Below are 24840 nucleotides of genomic sequence, written 5' to 3'. Positions count from 1 at the left end.
TGAACTTTAGGGGTTTTTTCCGTACTCCAACAAGAACCTGTTGCTACCATCACATCCCTGCTGCACTGCAGAATCTAAAGTAAACTTGATTCCGAAAAAGATTGTAGTCACTAAGTTTTTGACAGTAACTGAGGGCTTATGAGTCATGCATTTGCTAAATACTTAAAACAGACAAGGAAACTCATGCGTTGTCCTTCAAAGTGCAGGTTACATAAACAAGATTTACTCAGTAAAATATCGGGAACAGGTACCAGCTGTATTCCATCTCAGCCATCCCATTACACAGTTCACTGCTGTCTCTTCTATCTCAGATTTCTCCCCTTCCGCTATTCATTTTCCTTTTAATTCAAAGTGAATATTATGCCTCTTCCTTTCTGATAGCTCCTATTACAAAGATATGCTGAGCCAGAATAAAGAAATGCTCCATTTAGTCCAATATCCAACCTCCAGAGGAGGCCAATGTCAGGTGCACTCGGAGGCATATGCAAGCCGTGATAGATTTTAGACAACAGGGAGGAAAAGTTGTTTTGTTTTTTTTTTCTCGTCCAAACAAAATATCGGACATGCTTTTAAAAGTAACAGAAAAACTCTGTCCCTCTGTAAATCAGTAATAGTTTAAGCATTTTCAATGTGTCTCCATTTTCAGAATAGGGGTTTATGGCTCACCGATTCAATGAGACTTTTGAAAATTGAACATAGGCTTCCATGTAAGAGAAGCAATTTGCAAAACATAATTTATAATGAATGAAAGCTAAAACAGGGATCAAATTTTAAGTATTTGTAGAAATAGCACTAGTAATTTAATTCCTGCAAGGAGAGCTCTGGAAGATTGTTATACATTGGGAAGTGGAGGAAGAGGAACAAGCTTAAGCAGCAGCCTGCTGAAGGAGGGTACTGTCTTCTTATTAACGTGTGGGAATTTTTACATAAATGTTATATAAACCTGAAAAGCATGACACACACAGATTACTAGATCTGTTAAGATCACAGTACTCACATTTATAAAATGTTGTCTGTATTTTTTTCCTCAGTTATTCATTATCATATCACAAGAAATGGCACTAAGCAGGCATTTTACATGGAAAACAAGGATAATTAATTGAAAGTCGTATTAGGGATAACTGTTTGCATCAAATATTTAAAACTGAGGTTGCTCAGCAATCCAGTAAAAATTGAGACATCCAGAAGGAATTTCACACCATAACCTTTGTGTCAAAGACTTCAAAAAACACTGGTAGCTCTGAACACTGACGTACCAGATTTCCTTCCGCAGCAGGTTGTCTTTGGGAAGGGCACGGAGGTACCCGCAGCGCAGGCTATCTGCAAGCGGTAGGCTCGTTACAACTGCGTTCCTAGTAAAGCTGTTCCTTACAAAGCATGCTACGCTTAAAGACTTAGTCACTGAATTTCCAGAAAAAGAGGCACATTAAGTCACATTTTTCTTCAGAAGTCTACTGTGTGAAATGGAGGAGAGATCTCCCACCGTGCAAAGAACACTCCTCTCAAACATAGACCTTCTGGGGCAGTAAATCACTGCAATCTAGTAATTAACCCGGACGTTCAACGCACAGGAACATCTGCACTTAACAGTTACAAACACGGTGTGTATTGTAGATACCATCGATCCGGTTTGGGTTTTGTCGTCTTTGTACCATGTGCTCTGCAGTGAACTGGACGCATCCAGTTTCTCACAAGAGACGTTTATATCGAATTGTCCAAGTCCACTCCCCCACAAAATTATATTCTACATGAAAAATCCATTTAGCTAGCAGATAACAGGTTTTATGAATCGAACTTTTAATCTCTATGGTTTTGCTGGCAGCTATGCATTAAGCTGCTTTGAATGGCTCTCCAGTCATCACACAAGTCGAATGCACTATATACCACAGAGATAAGGTTCTGGTTGCACTGGGGATTTTTAAAATATATATTCCTGTACTCAAGAAGTTACTGAATTCATTTCATGCCTATTTCTGGATTCATATATTAAAACCCAATATGCACAGATGTCTAGTCCACTCACATCTTTAAGGTAATTAATCTTTTTTTCTTTCATTCACACAGATTCAGAAGTCTCTAAAAAGAAATGCCTCCCCATGAAAACACTTATTCTGAGCAATCTTGTGTATATTTTTGAGGGTTTTTTTCTATTTTAATAACAGTTTTCTTGGCGCATGTCTGCCAAATGTGATCATCCTTCCTTTATTACTTTCTAAAAACTAGGATTTCCTCTTAAGGACTTCATAAAGAATATTCATAAAGAATAGTCAAGACATCACATAGGCTAAATTGTACTCTAGTTATTGACATTATGTAGACCACAGACTCTAGCAAAAGAGTGTCTAGAAGTATACTTTTTCTGTTTTTTTAAAACACACAAATATTATTAGACCTTTAAAGAAAACAGAAATTTCATATGAGGGTAGCTAAAACTTCAAAGGGTACTGCAAATATGTAAGTCTTATGGCCAAAATATAGTTTATGAAAATCAGAGCCATACTGAACAGCTTCTTTCACTTTAATTTTCTAACATATATCTTGTACTGTATGCATTAGTACATGTATTTCAATTTCAAATCAAGACTTGCACAAGAAGACTTCTAAGAGAAGAGGGAAAAGCAGCACCATATTCTTGTATTTATACTAACGTTGTAATTGAGGATTCAACACACGCACCGCCTATTAAAATCAATATTAGGTTAACAGATTTCTTTTTTCCCAGATGTTGAAGAAAGACTAGAAATAGAAAAAACAATGTTTTCTCCATGTATACACTTCGGTAAGAGCATCCCTTGTTTTTAATGTGAGAAATGATCTGCAAACTACTCTGTGGAACTTTACAGTAGTTGGGAGTTGGAGTCTTTTTTAGAAATTTCTGAGTGAACTGGGGAATGATTTTGGATGAAATATAATTAAAATTACAAATGCTCAGTGCACTTTCCATGTGCTTCGGGTTAATAATGAAAGAAATAGACAACCTCTCCCTATTTTAAGGGAAAGAACTTAGCTTCTACTGCATTGCCTTTTTTCTTACTCTGAACATGAATGCAATGAGGACTGCCTGAAGGAACTTGGAAATCTACTCAAGACTCAGGATGCAACAATTTCATTGACAGCTGCTATGGGAAATGAGAACCATGATTCATTCTTCCTCTTTGGGCATGGTTTTGGACCATTCTTTTTATATATACAGCAATACAGTATTGATTTATTGCTTGTCGTTTTCCAAAACTAATGTATGTATTTGAAAATACTCTAAAAACAATCTTCATTTTTGTCAGAAACTTTTTTTTTCTTTTGCAAAAGTTAAAGGTAGAATTATTTTGATTTACCCAGAAAGCAAAAAATAAAGGTACTGATTTTTCTTCCATAACCCATATCACAGAATCACAGAATCACAGAATCACTAGGTTGGAAAGGACCTTTAAGATCATCAAGTCCAACCATTAATCCAGAACCACCATGTCCCCTAAACCATGTCCTGAAGCGCCACATCCACACGTTTTTTGAACACTTCCAGGGATGGCGACTCCACCACCTCCCTGGGCAGCCTGTTCCAATGCCTGACCACCCTCTCAGTGAAGAAATTTTTCCTAATATCCAATCTAAACCTCCCCTGGCGCAACTTGAGGCCATTTCCTCTTGTCCTATCACTAGTTACTTGGGAGAAGAGACCAACACCCTCATCACCACAACCCCCTTTCAGGTAGTTGTAGAGAGCGATAAGGTCTCCCCTCAGCCGCCTCTTCTCCAGACTGAACAACCCCAGTTCCCTCAGCCGCTCCTCATAAGACTTGTGCTCCAGACCCCTCACCAGCTTCGTTGCCCTTCTCTGGACACGCTCCAGCACCTCAACATCCTTCTTGTAGTGAGGGGCCCAAAACTGAACACAGGATTCAAGGTGCGGCCTCACCAGTGCCGAGTACAGGGGCACAATCACTTCCCTATATATATGTCTCTTCTGAATGAATGTTAACATCCAAACTTCCACACAGGAATTTCGTGCTGTATTCCGGCCTTGCCTGGGGGTGACGAGAGAATGGGGAAGTGGTTTAAAAAGTGGTGGTTGTATCTTCAATAAAAGAGCACGGGTGGGTGGGTACCCTGACTCCCCATGAACGCAGCCTCGAAACCACAGTTGTGGGGAGGGAGGTGTTTGCGAATCCGACTGCACCAAAACATCGAGTGTTTCTTTTATAGAAACTCCTTCCGCTTTGCAGAGAGCAGCTGAGCATTGTCACAGGTCGTCAGGTCTGCTAAGAGTCACTTCTTTAAGTTACTCTATTATACAAGCAGGGTAGTCCTGAGGATTGTGCAACAGTTGTTTGCATGGCTGGCCAGACGCTAGGGGAACAAATGCTTCGGAGAAGCAAGGGAGGATCGCTGTACTAAAACTTCCAGGAGCTTAACATTTCTGTAATGAGCATCCTAACGCGTGGAGGGTGTGAGTGCAGTCCCTAACGGTAGTGCAATAGAGTGCAAGGGTGGTACCGCTCAAGTGCCCCGTGCCAGGAAGAGCCACCTTCTGGTCCCTCTTTCCCCAAAGGCCAGGACAACAGCTCTGCACATCTCCTAGGCACGTTCTCACCCACTTACTCTACAACCCGTTATGTCAGTAACTATTTGCCTCCAGGGCTCGCTTTCGTAAACCAGCCTGGAGTAAGTAAGAGCCTGCTTCACTGTATTTTGGCTAAGGAAGCATCTCCTGCTTCCTACTAAGTCAAAAGAGGTGAGATAGAACCAAAGACAAAGAAAAAAGATTAATCTGGAAGCCAAAACCATGAAAAATGAGGTAAGATAAAAAAATAAGTAAAAACGGGACAACATATTTGAGATATTTTTCCTCTCCTTGTATTCTCAATCTTCAGAGTGTACTTTTTTTTCACATATGTGCATTTTACTTCTCCATGACTGAAAAGTTGCTTTAATTTTTTGACTGAAAGCTGAGATTTCAGCAGGTGAGGCTTTGTGAATTGAGTAAGGTAGGTAAATGATAAAAGTGCCAGGACAGACCTGTTTAATTTAATTTACTATCTATTTAGGAAAAAACAAAACATATAATATTACATATTTGCAAAGAAACCAACAAACTGTATTCCAAAGAACAAGAGGTAGCAGCTTGGGGATAGGCTTTTTGCCTCCACCTGAGGAAAAAGACAAGTTTTGAATGACAATACAAACAGCAGCAAGCTTTTCTTTTTCTAAAATAGCCAGTAATGGTGAGACCAGGTAAACAGCAGTTAAAACATGCTTAAATGACAGGCTGTGAAATCTTGCAAAAACACTGCCTTTGCTGCAAGTCTTTTCTGAGAGTTACGTTCCTAATTAGCAGCCCAGACAACCTTATACCGACACTGTGGCTCAGGAAAGTTCAGCTGGCATAGATTTTTCTGTGCCCCTTCTATTGACAGCAATTTGCCATAATTATGTCTGCAATGCCGTTTACAAAATATGATTTTTATTTAAAATGTCACCATTCAATAAGTTAGACACACAGGTGTCTAAACTTTTAACAGCCATGCCCCGAGGGATTATTGCATACGTTTAAAAATGAAAAATCAAATCAAAAACATCCATCTATGTTTCCAAATGACTCATCCTCAAATATCTAATTCCTTTGAATTAAATCAGCTTTCTCAGATACTACTTGTAAAGAGTATAATGCAAAACTGCAAACACACTAAGTTTAAATAAGCCCTTTAAAGCATCCAGACTTGAAGTTCCTCAAAAGAAAAGAAAGCTTTTCCTCTTGTTTGCTGAGTAACATAATTTAAATTTCAATAAATTGGGTTAGTGTTGAAAATACGGTTGGTATTCTTCCAACCCTACGGGATCGTAGAAGATACTGCTTTAAAAACCTATAAATGTGAACATTTAGACAATAGCAGTTTCCCCAAGCTGAAGAGTTTTCAAAAATATTAGCCTAATATAAATGTTATGAATACTTAATGAAAGCATCCTGGCAGCTCACGAAGACACCTCGTCTCTCGGAGACGCAGTATTACCCGGTCACTCAGAGATCCAGGCATTCAGCTTCCAGCCAGGTACAGAAGAGAACACATTTAGGCACTTACTCTGTATGGGCATTTCTCTTACGGTTTAAAATCAGATTTTTATCCTCCTGCTGGACACAGGCCACTTATCAAGAAGAGAAGATCCAACACCTGAAACTTCACACGATTCGGGAGGTTCTGAAATTAGGTATGGAACTACCTTTCGAAAGACTCCAGGAAGACTGTGACACAGTCTGGCCTACAAGATCCCCGTCAGTCCTCACACCTATGAATTAGTATCTGAGCACTGAGGACAAGATATGGTCACAGAAGCTGGTTTGGGGGCCTGTTGAACAGTACAGCAGATGATAGCTATTAAGCTCAGCTCAAAATATAATCTCAGCCCACTTGGTGGCCCAGTTCTAGCTACACCTTGCCTTCCCATCGCCCTGCTGTACGCTTCTACAGAAGCTAGACGTTTCCAGGATTTTTATGGCTTAGTTGCTTAGGCTGCGATGAGGCATGTCACCACAGGTGGAAGTCAGTCAACGGAGTGTTATTAAGACAGAAATGCTACAGTACATTGGCTGAGGTTGAATTTTGAGCAGGTACTGAGCAAGAAATGCAGGTTTAATGATAAACCTCTTCCTCCCATTGGGAACCCAGCGATCTACAGAACAACAACAACAAAAATTCACACCTCCCTCTTCTAATAAACCCCTCTGTCTACAGAGCATTCGGAGGAAACGTGATGATGGCAGACCCCAGGTATGCTTGGGTCTGTGCCTCTGCCAGGAATTTTAAAGCAGGGTAGCAACATCTGGTCCTAAATGTTTTAGGATATTTCTTCTTATACTCACGTTACCGAATGATTCCATCATGCAATGTCTCCAGTTTCTGGAATGAGTAGAATGAGCGAAATTTTCAGTTACTGGGTCTTGAGTCACAGAGCTGGCTGTGATGCCAACAGACCAAACGAGGAAGGAAAAATTGTGAAACAATGAAATAAGGGCCATATGAATGGCCCTGTCTTTTAATCCTGAGTATTATGGCTTTTATGAGGAGTGAATTTTCTGACATCAATCTCATGTCAGAAACAAGTAAGAATAGTCAAAACCCATAATGTTTCTAATTTCTGCATTACTGAGTTTCAAACATATTGCCCAGTGATTGTAAACTTGTAATGGGGTCCCAGTAGCCTGCATACATGCTGGACAATAAAGACAGATTTATAGAGGTACATAGCTGTAATAGTATCTTTTTTTTTAACTGCACGTTCAAAAGCTTCTTTTAAATCTGCTGAGACGGTAAATCAAGGCCAGTTATTTACTTCAAAGCAGGTAAGTCATCCACTGTTAAAATTAAAGCATAATTCATCCGCAACAGGCATCCCATCAAGCACGTGGACTAAGAGAACTGCTGTGGTGAAAACGACGTGGCTGCATTAGGCTGTAACACTCGCCTCGTTTAACCACCTTCCATCAAAGGCAAAAGTCTACAACCTTCCACCTTCCCAGGACTGCCTGCCACACATATTATGAACTTCATACAGCAGTGTTACACAGAAATAAGGTCACTCAAAACGTTTTCCCATAAAGACGCTAAGCAGTAGATTATTACAATTTTAGGGAGACGTCAATAAAATATGGAGTTACTTTTGCAATACAAAGTATTTAAGGAAATTAACTTCCAGAGGAAGTTTGAATATTTTAATACCAGAGGTAGGCAATGGTGCTTTAAGGAACACTTTTGAGGGGATAATGTAGAAGTAAATCTTCATCACCTGTAAAAGGGTTAGGGAACAAAGGAAACTCGTATTGCACATATTTTGTAGAAGGCGGCATTTGTCAGACGACACTGGTTCACAGAATCTGGAGTATGCTGTAGTTTCTTGCAGGTAAAATGCAGGTCATAATTTTGGAGGACGATTCCATTTGGGGCCCGCTACTGTTGCTATTAGCAATATATGGTCTAGACAATATGAATATGCGGTACATGGCATGACCTAGTGCAATAAATCAATCTGTTTCTTTTCCCCAAAGGGCATTATTAGATTCAGTTTTAATCAGAAGGTAATACTGACCACAGAGTATTCCATTTTGATATATATATAGATACATTCATATCGGGCACAAAAGTCTTTATCTCAAACACACTAGGGGAAAAGTTGAAGACATTACACTTTCCAAACAAGATTTTTGCTAGAATAAATTTTGTTTCAGCACTTGTTCATGATCTAATTAAAATCTGCATAGAGTCCAATTTAAATCCAGCTTGAGAACTAAAACTTAGAGAATACTAGAAAATTTTAAAATATCTTCAATTATAAAAAATATAACCTGCACGGCTAGCAAATATATGCCTCCTTGTACCACATAATATCTCTGAAAGAAAACAATATCATGTGCCTCACTAGATGACATGGCTTCTTTTTTTGGGGTTGCTAAAGAAAGAAAAAGAAATTGCTTCTTCCATTTAAATTTTATTTCATTCCCTCTAAAAATGAAATTCTTCACTAAGCATCATTATATCCATGGGTAAATGTTGCTATAACACAGAGGATTCACAGTCACCACCTGATGCCATCAGCATGCTTGTGCTTCTGCAAAACACTCAATCCCACTGTACAGCACCCACTAATGTCACTTGCCTCGTATTATATTTTGAGCAAAACAAACAGATAAAACCCTTCGTGTCTATGAACGCTGACTGCCAACTGACTATAACAAATGCATACTCATATAATCATTACCTCATCCTCCTTTCTTTCCTATCTGTCCTTTTTTTTTTAAATCCATTTAATACTTCTCTTCAATATCAAAATAGTAACGTTTGAGAAGACTGTTATTTATTATATTTGACCTGAGAAACAAAGCAGATAACTGCCCAGACTTAAAATACAGGCATCATTGATGCACTTAAAAAAAGGAAAAAAAAAAAAGTTATTTTTTCTTCCTAACTTATTTCCAGTAATGCAAGAAATAAAAATAAAACATGGGTTTAGAGTTATGCATTAATTATTTTTCTCTCTATTTTCAACCAGGCATCTGGACAGCGCTTTTTTTTGTTTATTTATTTCTATTATCATCACTGCAGTGGTGGGATCCAAGTACTGGTCTACCCGAGCATTATCTTAAAATGGAACACCCCATAGATTCTGTTAAAAAGTGTCATAAACCACTCAAATAGCTCTTGCTTCCAGTAATATGGCTCAAATTCAATGCTCTTATATTTGCAGAGCTTGAACTTTGCTTTCAGAAAGCTTCCAGCCTTTCCAAAACTAGCCCCTTTGAAAGATATGAGGCCATAATCCCACCTCTTCTCAGCTACTGAAGTCTTGTGTACTTTGTGCTAACTACTCCTACCTTGTGTATCCCTCATCATTTTAGCCTTTCAGTTTTTAAACCTCACAGCATCCCTATGCCATATGGAAATACTGTTATTCTCATTTTATATTTAGAGGGGAAAAGCCAAGATTACTTGCTAAATGTCATTCTGTAAGTCTTGGGAAAAACAGTGGTCTCCTGACTACCAGCAAATTGCCTTTCTTCCTAAATCACTCCTCCTTTCATGTAAACAGTAAAAATAATTTGTCCCAACAAATTCTTGCAAAGTAATACCGAGAGACACGAACATGCATTGCATCCCTCCTCCAGGTCCCCTCTGCAACATATGCTCACATCTTCCTTGTAGTAATATTTTTTGCCTACCCTACCGACCCTAATGTTAAATCACTTGTGCGGCGAGCGTTCCCACAGGCAGCGGGTTACACGGTGTTCATGCCCTCTGCGTTTAAGAGCGGAGCAGGAGCACGGCACCGGGTGCTGCCCAGGCTCTGCCTTCACCTCACCCAGCATCCTTCCAGCCAGCAGTGGGCTCTGCCTTCCACGAGGCTCTCCAGACATGGGGACAGTTCACGCAAAAGCGTATTTCAATTCTTTTCAGAGCAGCTATCTTCAAATATTTTTCTTGCTCAGTCTACTTTATGAAAGAATAATTGTCTGTCCAAATACATGTTTGCAAAAGGAGAAACCCCAAAAACTCAAACTGTGACAAATTATTTCGGAAGATACAGAACATGGATTACAGTGCATTTGCAGACTGTTATAAAATATGTTTTCCCACTACTTCATCTTACTCGAGTCGCATTTTTGCAATGGGTTCGTTTCTGAAGCTAATGAAGTGGTTATGACTATTTAAAACAAATCTGAATTTTGCAACCAGTTGAACAGACTCAATGACTAACCATTATATACTTGAAAGAGTCTTAAAATAAAAATACAAATTTTCAGTATATTCCTAACTAGGAGAGAAATAGTGTTGATCTTTTTAAACACATTATATTTACCTCCTTAAATACAAACATAAAAATATTCCCCCATATTAAAAAATGGAATCACATACTTAAGTAAAATATCAACATGTGACATGGAAGCAAGTCCATGCTAAAAAGAGCGAAAGTCTCTGGCACTGCAAATCGTGGCAAGTACCCTCACACATTCCTCAATCAGCTCATTATTTTTGCTTATATAGTGTGACAGAGATTTTACTCAATTACACATGCAAAGACTATCCAAACTTTATCATCAGCTCGAGAACGGTCACGGTGAACGCCTAACCCAACACATCAAACTGCAGCTGTTTTGTGACATGTTGATAAAATGCAGAGCTTCAGCTTTGCACAAACAGACCAATCCATTTGCATATTCTGTCCTTCTCTTATTTAATTACTCACAGTGATTGAAATGCTTTTTTCCAGAACTAAGAAATTTATATCTTAAGCCTGACTTTAGCAAAAGTGATTTATTCCGCTTAAAAGATTTGTTACATGTAATTTTTCAATTCCAGAATAAGTGCTTCACTAAAACCGTAATTGAAAAAAATATAGCAAACCCAAGATTTTATTTTATTCAAACTAACTGACAAATAGGGAGAAGGATAGTATTTATTCTTCCATTTTATTTATTTCATAATGCTAACATGATCCATAAGGTTTTCAGCATTTCAAGTTCTACTCCAAAGCTGAAGTCAAAAGAAAGTTTTAAATCAAATTTGTTTAATTCTAAGTAGAAATCCACAATGTAAATTTTGTGGATTTAGAAGACAACAAAAATTGCTATAAACTGGAGACAGCACTTTTTGAGCTAGTCATTGCTTCTGCCATTCAAAGTAGTTAAAAACTGAAAAAAAGCAGTAATATGTTAAACCTCCAAATCAGATGGTGGTTTTAATTTGTCATGACCCCTGCAGTGTAAATAATAGTCACAGTTTTATCAACTTTTGCAAACACACAATTCCTCTTTCTGTAAGAGCTCCTGATGAAGTCCTAAGTAAAGAGGAAGCCCTTTATTTTATTCTGACCCATAGAAACTCTTTGGTGTGTCTCCATCACAGACTACAGCACAGCACCAAAACACCCAGGCTATCATGAGTATTGGAAGCAGACCAGCCCAGAGCCTACAGTGATATCGCTTCTATAATTTCTTAAAAAGCAGTGACAAAGATGCTGCAACTGTTTTGTTTTTTTTTTAATTTTATGAGATATGTAGCTTCTGATTTCAGATTTACTTGGATTAATGCAATTTCTCATTCATTTATGAAAAGCATGATCTTTATTTACCGTTTTCCCTGTAGCAGTAGAAAGCATTAGATCAAAAAATTAATTGCAAAACACAACAATTAGTAGAGGCCACCAGCTAGATCACAACTCGCAATACTTCTGTTTTTATTCTTATTTTCATAAGATAGGTAAGCAAATTTTTTTCTTCTTGCTGCTTCCCCCAAAACATACAGTTGACAGAATTTTTTATATTCCTATGCATCTGATATAGAAGGGCAAAGTCATAGTACATGTCTTTAAGTCCCTGCAAATACTGAGGGGTTGTGCCAATGCCCCGTAGGCTCAGTTCTGTACGTAGCGGGTGCAGCACTGTACATTCCTACAACTTCTCAGGCTCTTTGCTGAAAACGGACTGCTTCCTTATGGTTTTAGCTACTGGACAAATCTCTGTCTGGGATGGATTTCGGTCTGTAATTGCTCAAGTGCTTCATTTTTTACATCAAAATATGGTACCAGTTATGATTTTGGATGTAAACAAAGAGTAATTTGGGTTTATAGTTTTTCTTATGTCCTCTTCTTTTTTACATTTGAAGAAGACACAGACTTTTCTTTTTTTATTGCAATGTTAGTACAACTTGCGTTCGATGATCTGTGTCTCAGAGAAAAGTCTTTAGGAGGCAGAAGAACTAATTTTAATGATATGATCTGAAGTACATTATTTAAAAAGAAAAAGTTTCTTAACTTCTCCAGTTGACATTAGTGGGTTTTTTTTTTTTGATTAAGTCTGAATTAAATATTTGCGTTAATAAATTAGTATCTGGAAACAAGTGGCAAATTTGCTGTCAATTAGTCTAATTGAGGTAAACTTGATTAGCATCGTGTATGACATGAATTTACAAAGAAATAACTCCATTTATGAGGAAAACCACAAGCTATATCATAAAAAGTATGAAATCTATAAATAAAATAATAAAGTACCAGCAGAAAACAAAAGAAGTTCATGCCTATATAATTAGTTGATGGTATCTAATACTAAAATATTAATCAGTTATTTTATTGCCATTGAAGACAGTTTCTAAGAGTGTGCACCTGAAGCCTCAAGTTCATAACCAACTTTACTGAAATGGACAGGTTACAACTCAACGTCCCCTATTTATCTCCTATATACATCTCCTTCCTTAGAAGAAAGGTAGAAGACAAGCTTCTGTGAATACTGAGGACACTTCAAGAGCCTGAAAGCTGCAGCATAAAGTGTAGAGGACAATTACTGTGGACAGACAGTTGCTTAAATCCTGCATAGGATCAGATGGGGGTAAAAGTTGGTTGTAAAATGCAATGCCATTCTATTCTTGTTTCATGTGCAGCATATTACCAAAAAAAAGAGCTTTCTGGTTTGAGCAGACAGCAAAGAAACTACTCAGCCAGAGCTGGAATCAGCGGAATGAGGGAGCATCTTTCCTGATCTCCGAGAAGGTTGTGCCATGCAAATGTCTGCATCTCCCTGGACATTTGACCATTATTGAAGAACACAGTGGATATACAGAAGCAGAACAAGTTCAGTTTTTGTGAAAATTGAATTACAAAGAATAGTTCTGGTGGCTACCAAGTAAAAAACAATATGAAGCCAACATGGTATATATGGATGCCAAAGGATTACGGGGAAATGTCTGTCTAATCCCACGAAACATGCATTATTTAATTCCACATTTCAGAAAAAAATTACTTGTGGATTTTTGGGGTTTTTTACTAATGTTTCTTTATTCTTGTATCTGGGGATATAAATGCATTTGTAAATTGCACTGCAAAATTGTGCCTTTCGTATTTGCGGCAATGTAGTTATGCATTAGAATTTTACAGTCCCCATAATGATTTTATTCTATCTTCAAAATCTTGTTAACAAAATACCAATGTTCCTGTTTTACAAGGAGTGTAACAATTTCATTTAACAGAGAGGAAGAGTCCCTCAGCATTATGCCTGATAAAGATAAATTTACATGGTTACTGATACTATGGTAAAGTGTCCATTTGTTATTTACAAAATCCTGCTGCTGCTGTGGGAGATAGCCTGCTTGCTCTTGGATTTCCTCCCTGGTGCAAGAGCTTTTCTATCAAGGAATGGCTGGGATGTAAGGAAGACACACAAAAGATACAGTCATGTCTCACTGTTAGGACAATAATGAAGCTAATTAAGATGGAAGGCTAAAAATGGCCAGCCAGGAAGCTGACAAATCAGGGAAAAGGGAATCTGACAATGCTGAAATGAACTTACTAAGAGGAAAAGAAAAGAAAATATCAATAACAGAGTTAATAAAAAAGCACAATTAAATACTACCACCAAGATTTCTAGGGCTCTTAGATATCTAATGTCTGAAAAGCCCTTTAAAATACAACATTAAGCCCCCCTCAGTAAAATAGGAAGAAGGCAGAAAAAAATACTGCTATACTTCACAACTAGGTGTAGAGTCCTCTAAAGATAGAATAGTCTCAATGAGTGGTGAACAAAAAAACCAAAACACCCACCCCCCTTTTTTTAAATTTAATTTTCTATTCTAGTAAATATATAATTAGGAAAATATGTTAAAAACCCAAACCTTACTCTACAGAAGTGACCACATCTTACAACAGCTATCTTCATAGTCTAAAGCACAATCTCTGTGAAGAAATTATCACTCTGACATTCCCCTCTAAGTGTTATGATCAAACCTGTGATTTGACTATTCCTGAGCTGGATGGTCAGAGAGTCTGAGATCCCTTCAGAGGTATTCTTCATGCCTAAAAGGATGGTTCAAAACCCCAGGCCAAATACAAAACAGTGGAGGTTCCAGTTCTGAGTTTTTGGGTACCTGTAACTAACACCACCATTACACTCCTCAGTGCTGTGGTTTATAAACTGATCTGTGGACAACTCTTCTGTAAAATACGAAGAAATTTGCATTTTTTTTTTGACTGCATGCTATTTGGCAGTCTGTTCACATGAGACTGTGTAACTGCATGAACCCCTCCTTCAGAAGATAACAGCATTCCGCAAACTGAAAAGCTGATTGAGAAATAATGCTGTACTGCCAAAGACTAATTCAGTATGATGAGTTTAGGTTTTTTTGTTTTTTTTTTTTTCTTAGTTGCAAAAAAGGGCAGCAAGTTATTTCCAGTAAGTCAGGAAATATGTTGTTATTTTGAAGAACTGACATACCTATTATAGTTGACAGCAAATGTGCTAAATATGTGTTTCTCTAATTCACTGTTAATGCTGTCCCAGTAGCAAAGAATCATGTTCCAGCTTTACGTAGCACTACTTTGCCAGAGAAAAGGAAGCACTTTATGCTTCTTCTGTTGCACTGTCCTGTTTTTGTAACTTCCTCACATTATATTTAGTCTATAAAAATGCACATTTTTACAAACTTTGCATAGATATAAATATTGCAGCTCATACTGAATATACATGAGTGAAAAACATAAAAGTACTTCAGTATGAGTTACAATATTTAATGCCTTAAGACTATTTTCAACAGCAAGCCCCAAAATACTTCTGAAGGCTCCTGCAACATTTCACCAAGACAGACACCACTGTTTTGCTAAAACACTGCCAAATACTTACTGTGAAGATACTGAGCAATGTTTATTATCCACTCATCTGTTAACTTCCCAGCTTTTGTTATCTTGGTACACTTCAGCTGACTTGAAAGATCTCTTGATTCAATCCAACAAATTGTGTCCTCTTTGTAGCTATAGTCTAGTGTCAAAATCGCAGATCCTTTCACAGGAGTTCGGGCAGATACTTTGCTGCCGTTAAGATATAATACCTCGACTGTTTCAGAGCTTGCAATCAGAAGAAGAGGAGGACTATCAGCAGGGTCTAAAAACAAAATAAAGATAATTTAAAGGGTTAAAAGACTGTGTATACCATATTTATCTTTTTGATTTTAATGTCGTTTTCAATTTCTTACCTGCATGCTTTAAGAGAAATAATAAATTGGTTTTGTTTTTATTTTCATAACTATCATATATTCCAAATTACTAGTCTATTTTATCCTGCTGTTCTAATGGTTCACATCATTAAAGAAAATTAATTACCCTAGCCCCACAGCTTCTGTTTAATTCCAAGTATCATTATTGCAACATTTTTCATGCCTAAGTCATAAAATGAAATACAAGTTATGCAAATTATTTCTATCCAGATTACTGGCACTTGTAAAAGAATGGAGGCCAGAAAAAACCTGAAGAACTTATGAGTACACATAAAATGGTAAGGTACTTGTCATATTAAAGTCTGTAAAATAAGACAAAAATTGGGGAACCGGATGCTCCTAAAAAAGGTAAATCTGACCCTAATAAAACCCCAGTGTAGTGAAATCTGGCTACGCCATACAGAGGATGGACCTAATACCATGTATTTTAAAGGAGATGCAACGGAGCTTCCTGGCAGCAAAAAGGAAACAGAGAATGTATAGAATCCATTGGATTACCATTAATGTCACAATAAACAAACAAAAAATGCAAAGAAGCAATTCATATTAAGATATTACATGCAACTTAAACTGTTGTCCCATTCACCTGAATCAACTTGCCTAGAAATCCTGCTAGTAATTTATAAAAATACTTGAGCAATGGGTGAAAACTGAAGGAAACAATAATACCCCAGTAGTGAAGAATATGTACCTTAAAATACAAAAGGTCCAAATTAAAACTTTAAAAAGTTCAGTTACCCACACAGAGGAACAAACAATTCCCATCGAGATGAGATGCACTACCATGAGCGCTACTGGGCAGAAAAGCAGCAGTTCTTGCTTTAGGTGTACCTTTAATTGCATTAGTGTCTCGACCATCCAGGGCTGGCTTGAAATTATGCACCTGACTTAGTCAACTGCAAATGAATACTAATCTCCGTATGATGAGGAATCTGTTATACGTGGCTCCACTGCTGAAATGGAGCGGCATCTTGTTCTAGATCTAGATTAGTACTTTAAAGTGAAATAAGATCTCAGTTAATGCAGAACTGTCAGGGGTGCATCTATACCAAAACCATACACTGCTTTTGAAGTACTCTTTCATTAGAAACAGTAGGGTAACACTGCTTTGCTTCAATCTGTAATGAAGAACTGCTGTTGACTTAAAATATTACGTGAATTGGCTGGGAAAAAAACATCAGACAGATGCATGTGTTTAAGACAGAAAACAGAGAAACTGCTTCCTGAAAAATCCCCTTTCTATTACATCTTGTTCAGCAGAGTCTGGCTCCAACAAAGACTGAGCTGGTGCAGGATCTTATGAGAAGACTCCCTGAGAGAGGAAGATACGGTGACCCCAAAAATTACTTCAGGTTTAGCTGGAAAAACAATGATGTCTAATTTTGCAATAAGGTATGTTCTCATGAGTCACTTAATGGAAAGTTGACCTTTGCACATGGTCAACACCACTACAACGTGTCTATTTGTCCTGTTCATTTGTTAAATTAAATAATGTTGTCAAGTGGGCAAGCTTTTGGATGTTGTATTTAACAAAATTACCCTAAAACATATAAACTCACACTGCAGTTGCAAGCACATGTGAAAAATATTTGTGTCAGCAAGTCAAGAGCTCTCACCCCAATGTATCTCTTTGTATTCAAAGAAATAAATCAATGTTTAAATGCTGTATTGAAATGTAGTACTTTCAATCAACATTCTACATAAAGTTTTCAAAATTTTACTAAGCAATTCCAGCTGACTAAATGGAGGGGGAAAAAAAAAAAGCATAAATAAAAGGATTTGACAAATAATACTTCATCAGCAAGTCTGACTAAAGAGAAAAAAATGCTTCAGTGAATACAGTGCTCAGTGGTCTCGCTCAAATCCACAGAAGGCGGCGATAATATCTGTTCTTTGGTACCATCTGCTTTTATTTAAACATCTCATTTGCTATCACTTTTTTTTGTTTTTTCTTTTTTTTTTTTGTTACGTAAAATAGTTCTTTGCCATAATGGATCAGCATGTATTATTTCCAAAGTGGATTTCATTTACTCTTTTCCTATCATTTCTCATTCCATAATGTATATTCTACCTTGTAACATACTTTTTCCCTCCCCAGTAAATCCCACACTGACATCTGCAAAACCACGCTTTAGCATTACTTTCCAAACTTACCGACTGTCTTCATTGGCCTCACATTCACTTCCACCAACACATCAGTCACATCCATGCATAAGAATTTTTTTTAAATTTCGGAAGATACCTAACGACTGAAGGGATTGAAGTTATTTGTGAAACAAAGCCTTGTGGTGTAAGCCACGAGTGAAGCTCCCTAGTCTTGTTTTTTCCAAAAGAGAAGGCAGCTGGGTTCTTAGTAAGCAATTTTATTTGAAATCTGCCAGGTAGATCCATTTGCAGACAACGGGTGGCTGGTATATGCAAATGTCTCCTTCCCCCTTATCAACTCCTGCTACCCATCAGAAGAAGAGAGCCAGACTGAAGAGCTTCTGTCTCTATCACCCATGCTATCACCCCCGAGAGTTTCCAAATGGGTACAAAAGGTGTGTTTCCATCTGCACCCTGCTAAGTTTGGGGATTTTTTTTTACATTTAACAGCTCTGTGCTCAGCTTCTGCCTTTCCACAAAATGCCAGTGCCTAACTCTGGATTCAATCACTCCTTTCCCAACTAGCAGCAGTGTGAAAAATTCTTTATTATTATTTTTGCTCTTATACTTTATGTTAAGTAAGGTATTTCCAGTCCCTGCAGACTATAAAGCCTTCGAGAGGACGTGGCTACACAGGAGCCGTTCGCAGTTACAAAGCCAGCGTGGTTGTTCAATTGTCCGAGGTTGCAATAAAGAACCATATCCTTTCTTGCACTGGTTTGAACTGACCTATTGAAAACTCTAACAAGGATTTAATACCTCACTAAACTCTGGAGAAAGGCTTTATTTTAGTATTAATGTCTAAGACATAACGGAATTCTGAAAAAGAATTAGCATCAGACCTCGTGAGCAACAGCTGTAATCAAACCTGGCTGCAGACAAAGGCATCTAAGGACTCGTGGCACTGCTAAGAGGTTCTGCTCAGCAGGCACTATGAAACATTAAAAATACATCTGCGTTCTGGCAGAACTTATCCAGAAACTAGATTACTGAGCTTGAAATTATATTTTTCAAGAAGCCCATACACAAAATAATTCAATGGATTGACTCAGTTAATCATGTTTTTCCACAGTAGGGTAGGTAACCTGCTTATTTCAGTGTTGCTCAGATAAAGGCTGATTCCATAACTACTGATCAAAAAAAGAGTAAAATTATTTTAATGATAAAGCTATTAAAATATTAAAAGTTCCTACAAAAACCATAGAAAATATTTAAAGCATCTTACTGTATTGTATAATGCAGATGAAAAACAGAAAAGAAGATGAAAAAAAAAATCATGCCTTCTCCCTTACAAAAACTCCTTGTCTCTTTCTCAAGAACAGAATCTACAAAGCTTAGAACTTTAGTGGATAGATTTAGGATGAGGCACAGTGAGCTGACAGCAGCTTTTCAAGTAACTGGACACCACGTGTGTTATTTTTTCAGGAGGTGTTTTTTTTTTTTTTTATTTTATAGGAAAGACAAGAAGTGAATAGCTCTCTAATCCAGGAAAGTTTTATGATTCATCTCTCTTGACTAAAATGAAAGCATCTTCCTTTGAATGATGTTTAAGATACAGAGTGGAAAAGATGAAAGACCTGCATTTCCTCCCTCCCTGATCTTGTCTAAAATACAGATCAATAAGTGATGTCACAACAAATCAGAAACTCAGGTGTTTTGCTCTGCCATCAGTCCTGCTTCTCATCTGCAAGAAAAGCTTCAGAAATTGAAGCTTTTTTTTTTTTTTACTACTTTACAATGATATGAAAAGGACAAAAAACAGAATTCAGTGTTTACAAGCAGCTTAAAACCACTTCTCCTGAGATATGTATGCATTGTAAATGATAAGTACTTTGCTCTTACCAATATATGTATTCTTTAAAGTCTGAAAAATATTTAGTAGTGTTGAGTAAAATGCAGTCCAATTTTATTGTGAAATTAATTTTCAATGTTTATCAACATCATGGCCCACAAACTTAGTTCTGTGAGATTTTACAAGAAAACTGTTGAGAAATTAAGAATTATGTTTACTAAATATTAGAAAAAGCTTTTTGCTTTAAGCATTATCAGTTCATCCTGTTATATCTACATGACAAATATTTCTTATCAGATAGCACTTCTCTCTATATAGGCTATGCAGATATAAAACATACCAGGAACTTCTGGAAGAAAGATGAGGTTTTTTTCCTTAGCTATCTGTCATTTTGTTTCCTTAAATATTCTTTTCATCAAGCGCAGGCCTTGCAACAGAAGCATACAACTTGGTAAACAAAGAAGTTAGAAAACTCTGTTCAGCAAAGCTGTATTTTGTTTCATTTTCACCTCGGAAGAAGTCATTAACTGCTTCTTTATTCGTAAAAGAAAATGTGGTTAAAGAGACTGGGAAAAAATGTGGTGTGCCCCCAGCTGTTTTGATACCTATTTTAACATCCTTCCCAAAGGTACTGTGCAGCTAAAAGTTTCTAGCTCCAAAGTTATTTAAATGAGCTGAGGAAGAAAATGCAGAATTTAATGAGGGATAAACCTTACCACCTTCACAGCCAAGCATTTAGCTGCCCGAAGCGTAGGAAAAAAGTAGCTTCTGTGAACTTCTTTGCTAATTGTTCCATACCACGTGCGGAAAGATGGTCGTGTGGGGATGGGCTCCGAGGCTGTGCAAGAGCTGCCGGTGATCTCCACCGCCCCAGTCCCCTCCACGGGGCAGGGCCCCTCCAGACACGTGTCACCTGCTCACGTAACCGGGGCCTCCAGCACACCCTCCACTTCTCTACTTGTACATCTTTAGAAACCTGCCACTCAATTTACAGAGACAACTAACATGTGGCAAAGGGCTCGCAGTTTGGTGTTGCCTATTGTGCCGCACCTAGGATGTCCCAATGCCTAGCCTAACCTAAACCTCTACTGCTGCTGCTTATCTTCCACGGCTTTTACACACAGAACAGAATATCCCTTAGCTTATTTTCTTTATCTATTTGACAACTACTTTTGCCAAACGTAGACAAAGCAGGTAGCTTGCTCCTGCCATCATTACTTTCTTCAGCCTTTTTAAGGAAAAAAAAAGTTGATAATTTTTCTTAGTGCTCTTTTTTTTTTTCCCCTTAGACACCTTTTTTCCCTGGATTCTGTTCTACTGATCCACAGCTGCCTTGTGTGGTGCACATTTCTGGATGTCATATTCCATCTGAAGACGTTGAGTAAGTAGCAGGATTACTTCATGTATCTTGGAAGTAGCAGTCCTTCTTCTACATAGCAGGGTACTGCCTCTCCCCCTGTGCAACAGGATGACGTGGACTCGTTTTTGACAGATACTTTTCACGGCTCTATTTGTGCAGGCCCACACCTTGCTTTTGTCCCTGCTTGAACCTTATCCTACGTTGCCGCAACCTGTGAAAAGCAGCTTGTATGACCAGCGAAGCTATGAATGTAACAGTAAGGTGTAGGAAAGCCACCTGCCAGGACATGGAAACTTCACTATGTTCCACACTGTAAGCTGGGCTCTGTGAAGTAACGTAAGCTCTTACAAGTCATTGCAGCTCTTGCAGAGCTCTGTGATAAAAGCATTTTTTTTACTGTGCCAGGTGTCTTTTTGACCTCTGTGCCCTATGAATTATTTGACCCAAATATTCATCATATTGATAATTTAATCAATCCATCAGTAATTCAAGGAAAAGTTGTGTTTAAACACAAAACCAATGTAATAAGCAGCACTTTTTTCTTTGCAGCACCATGATCTTCATTTGTACTATCCTGCAGTGACTTCTCTGCTTAATGGTGACGATTAGTTTCTGAAAATAACAGAAAATGTGAAAACTACTGTAAAATAAACACGAGGGAGTATTAAGAAATACAGAGGAGTCGCTCTTCTCTGTTAATCTGATTCATTTCATCAAACCACCTAGACATTGTCAGCTCACTACAACGCGCAGTTGTTGCAGCCTGCTGGATCTGAGGAGGGAAACTCAAAGGCTCATCTCAAGCCCAGTACTGGCACCATGAGGATTTTCTGATCTAGAATTCATTATTGATTTTCATGTAGTGGAGGAAGAACAATATTAAAATATTGTTACTTTGTATGGGCTTTCTCATCTCGCAGTACTTCGCTGTGGATTTTTAAAAAATTGCTCAGCTATGTTGTGTGGATCAATATAAAACTTGGTAGAATCAGTAAAAAACTCTGTAACTCTTACGGTGCTCAAGTCAGAACATATATAGCAATGCTCTTTATGTGAGGAAGCCTCAGAAATAACCAGTAGACTTTCCCCTTTTCTGATGGCAATACAACTACAAAAAGGAAGACTCAAAAAACATATAACAAGCATGGCTTTATATTTGGGTATTGAATCATTGTCGATGTTGAATAATTGCTTAAGGAACCTTTTGGGTTTTTTAATATAAAAGCATCGTTAATTCAATATGCTGAGTAAGAAAATACTGTGTACAATATTGCTTCATTAAACACAACTCGCTAATTCCCTCAAATACCCAGTTCACTATTATTAATGCAAACATGGATTAAGCAACAAAAAGCCTAGTGTGAATATGTATATCACAAAATTCACCTCTTGGGATATTGCAAGGACAAAGTAACCTCATGTCTTTTTTTATCCTAAGGGTACAATTACCTCATGATCATTTCCTCTGTCTTCGCACTATCTCCGCTGTCTTCCAGAGTAAACAGCCTATTTTGTTTGTGTGAGGAAAATCTTTGATTTATTTATGAACAGGGAAACTGGGAACTGTTCTACCTTGGCTGAATTGAGTATTTCACTTTAATTAATAATAACCATATAATAACTTCTAATACTTCCCTTGGAGTATTGTAACATGTTAAAAGTTTTTCTAGGGTTGTTATGTGGCTCTTCATATTAGAGTGAAGGAAAATCCGTCTCTTCTGTGTTCATCTCTGTCTATCTTTTCATATGTATCCTCTAGACAGGACCAAAACACAAAATAATTTAATTTAGGTATAAAGATGTCAAAACTTACCACTTTTGGCCTTGCAGGATTTGTTATCAGGCTGAAGTACATAACCTTCCACACAACTGCAAGCGTATGATCCATCTGTATTTATACACATCTGGCTACAGCTTCCATATGTATTACATTCATTCAAATCTAAAGGGACATTAATGAGATCTTAGGATTACAAAAAAACCAGAAATTCAACAAAAAATCAGAATTCTAAGAGAAAAGTTTAAGTCATTAAGTGATTATAGTATGACAGTTTATATTTTCTCCTTTCTCAAGCTGTGACCTCATCACAGATGTTGGCTGTTGAAATTACTCCAGTAACCAAACAGAAGTCCATGAGTTTTCAAGTTTAATAGCTATTAATTTTGAAAGATGAAACTTTCATTTGTTCAAGCAGTATCCAACGTCTACATCTTGTTAGGGAGACATTTGAGTTCCTGTTAGTACTAGAGACCACTAGTTTTCTGGGTCAGTGAACGAAGCAACATTTTAAGACAGGAAATAATTGATTATACTTCTTAACCTATTTATGCTGGCAATGTTTTAGTTCTTTAAATGAACTGTCACAACTTCTACATTAAACCATCGTCCCCTACCTCAAAAACTATATATTTATCTAATAAATATATAGAAATTTTTTCTCAACTGGGGCATATCGGCATAAGACCATAAAATCAAGATATGCTATTTAACAATGGTTGAGGGTTTAAGTAATAAATTGACATTTTAAAAAAACTGATGTTGAAATTATTTCCTCAGCTATATTTTCAATCACAAAACATGACAACCATAGAGCAAAAGAACTTATAATAAATTATATTTATAAAGAACCTGGCTTAGCACTATTACTTGGAGAGAGGAGTGATTGGTACTGCGCACATATATAAGGCAACAGAACTCCAATCTGCTTATAAAAAGAGAAAAAAAAAAACAAGAAACAAATACCTGGATAGAGAATTAAGAAGTCATATATTTCAAAAACAGAAAAGAACACCAACTTCCGTCTACAATTAATTACATCAAAATAACATTCCCTGCTAAGTTGTATGATCAGGGAATGTTCATTTATCAAATTCTAATCTCGGTGTGACTTTATGGGCATGTGGGGACACACTGTAAGTTTTAGAGGGTCTCCTGGTAGTGAGATCTGGAGAGCGGCTTGCACGAATGAGCTGTAAGCTCGTCCGAGCAGGGGGAAACACTCCCCTCCTCCTCCTCCCGTCTGGCCGAGGATGCTCTCCTCCCAGCAGCTCATAAATGGCTACTGCTGGGGCACAGGCGCACCGAAGAGTCAGCAGGGAGGTCCCGACTCTCATTCTGGAGGGGGACTCTTCCCCCCTGCCCGCCCCACAAACCCACGCTCGCTCCTGACGGACACCTCGGAAGGTGAGCGAGGAAGCGGCAGTGCGTGGCAGCCCCCCCGGCTCTCCGCCCCGAGAGCCGTCAGGGAGCTATCGGAAAACCCGGGCGCCCGTGTTACAGCCTGTCGCTGGTTTACCTGCGCAGCTTCTTCCGTCGCTGCTTGTTTCATATCCATCGCCGCAGTAACACCTGCTGCCGTTCCTGGTAATGGCACATTTGTACTGGCAGTTCAGCTGCTGGCATTCGGGTAGCAATTCTGTAAATAATAATAGTTACAGCAAAATGTTACTAAATATTTTTATTATTCCTAAATTGCAAGCTTTAGAAACTTTTATATATATGTAAGTGTATGTCAGGAAGGAAACACCACCATCACCATTTATGTTAGTTGGTTTTGGAAATATACTTATGACAAATAACACATTGCAAAATGCTTGCTTTGAAAACTGCATTTCGGCAAGTTAAAAAAGAGAAATCAGCATTTTATTCCTATCAAAAGTTGCTCACAAGTTCATTATTGAGGTGTACTGCTGTTCTGCTTAGACATCCATTTTTTGCATATCAGCCATTTTCACTCAAAGCAATGATTTGGAAAAAAAACCCCAACAAACGCGAAAGCTCAAACAGTTAGGTTATAGTTATAAAAAACAGCCAAGGTTATGAGAAAGGTTTTAATATCTATGTCTTTCCTGCTGCTCATTTCAATTGATTTTCTATCTTTTTTTAAGCTTGTTTTGATTTACTGATACACATATAACCTTCACGGCAATCAATGGGACTACATTCTTGTTCAATAATTTAACACTGGACACGTAATGTTGGATAAACAGTGGACATAATGTATGTCATTACTACTGAAGTCCTT

The 24840-nt window shown here is 37.7% G+C and overlaps 1 protein-coding gene across 1 annotated transcript in view; it reads right to left on the bottom strand.

Annotated features, from left to right (window-relative positions):
- Window positions 1-24840, bottom strand: part of LRP1B (LDL receptor related protein 1B) — a gene marked incomplete at its 3' end in the record, with an annotated part of 741532 nt that overhangs the window by 342423 nt on the left and 374269 nt on the right. The window contains exons 4-6 of the mRNA XM_082001234.1: window positions 24112-24231; window positions 22629-22757; window positions 15149-15406 (exon numbers count right to left, since the gene is read on the bottom strand). Of these exons, the coding sequence (XP_081857360.1) occupies window positions 15149-15406; window positions 22629-22757; window positions 24112-24231 (507 nt within the window). The remainder of the gene's footprint in view (window positions 1-15148; window positions 15407-22628; window positions 22758-24111; window positions 24232-24840) is intronic.

This window comes from Phaethon aethereus (genome assembly GCF_964289735.1).
Source record: "Phaethon aethereus genome assembly, chromosome: 6".
Lineage (NCBI taxonomy): Eukaryota > Metazoa > Chordata > Aves > Phaethontiformes > Phaethontidae > Phaethon > Phaethon aethereus.
The sequence above is the reverse complement of the archived record's forward strand: the minus strand, read 5'-3'. Positions and strand labels throughout refer to the sequence as shown.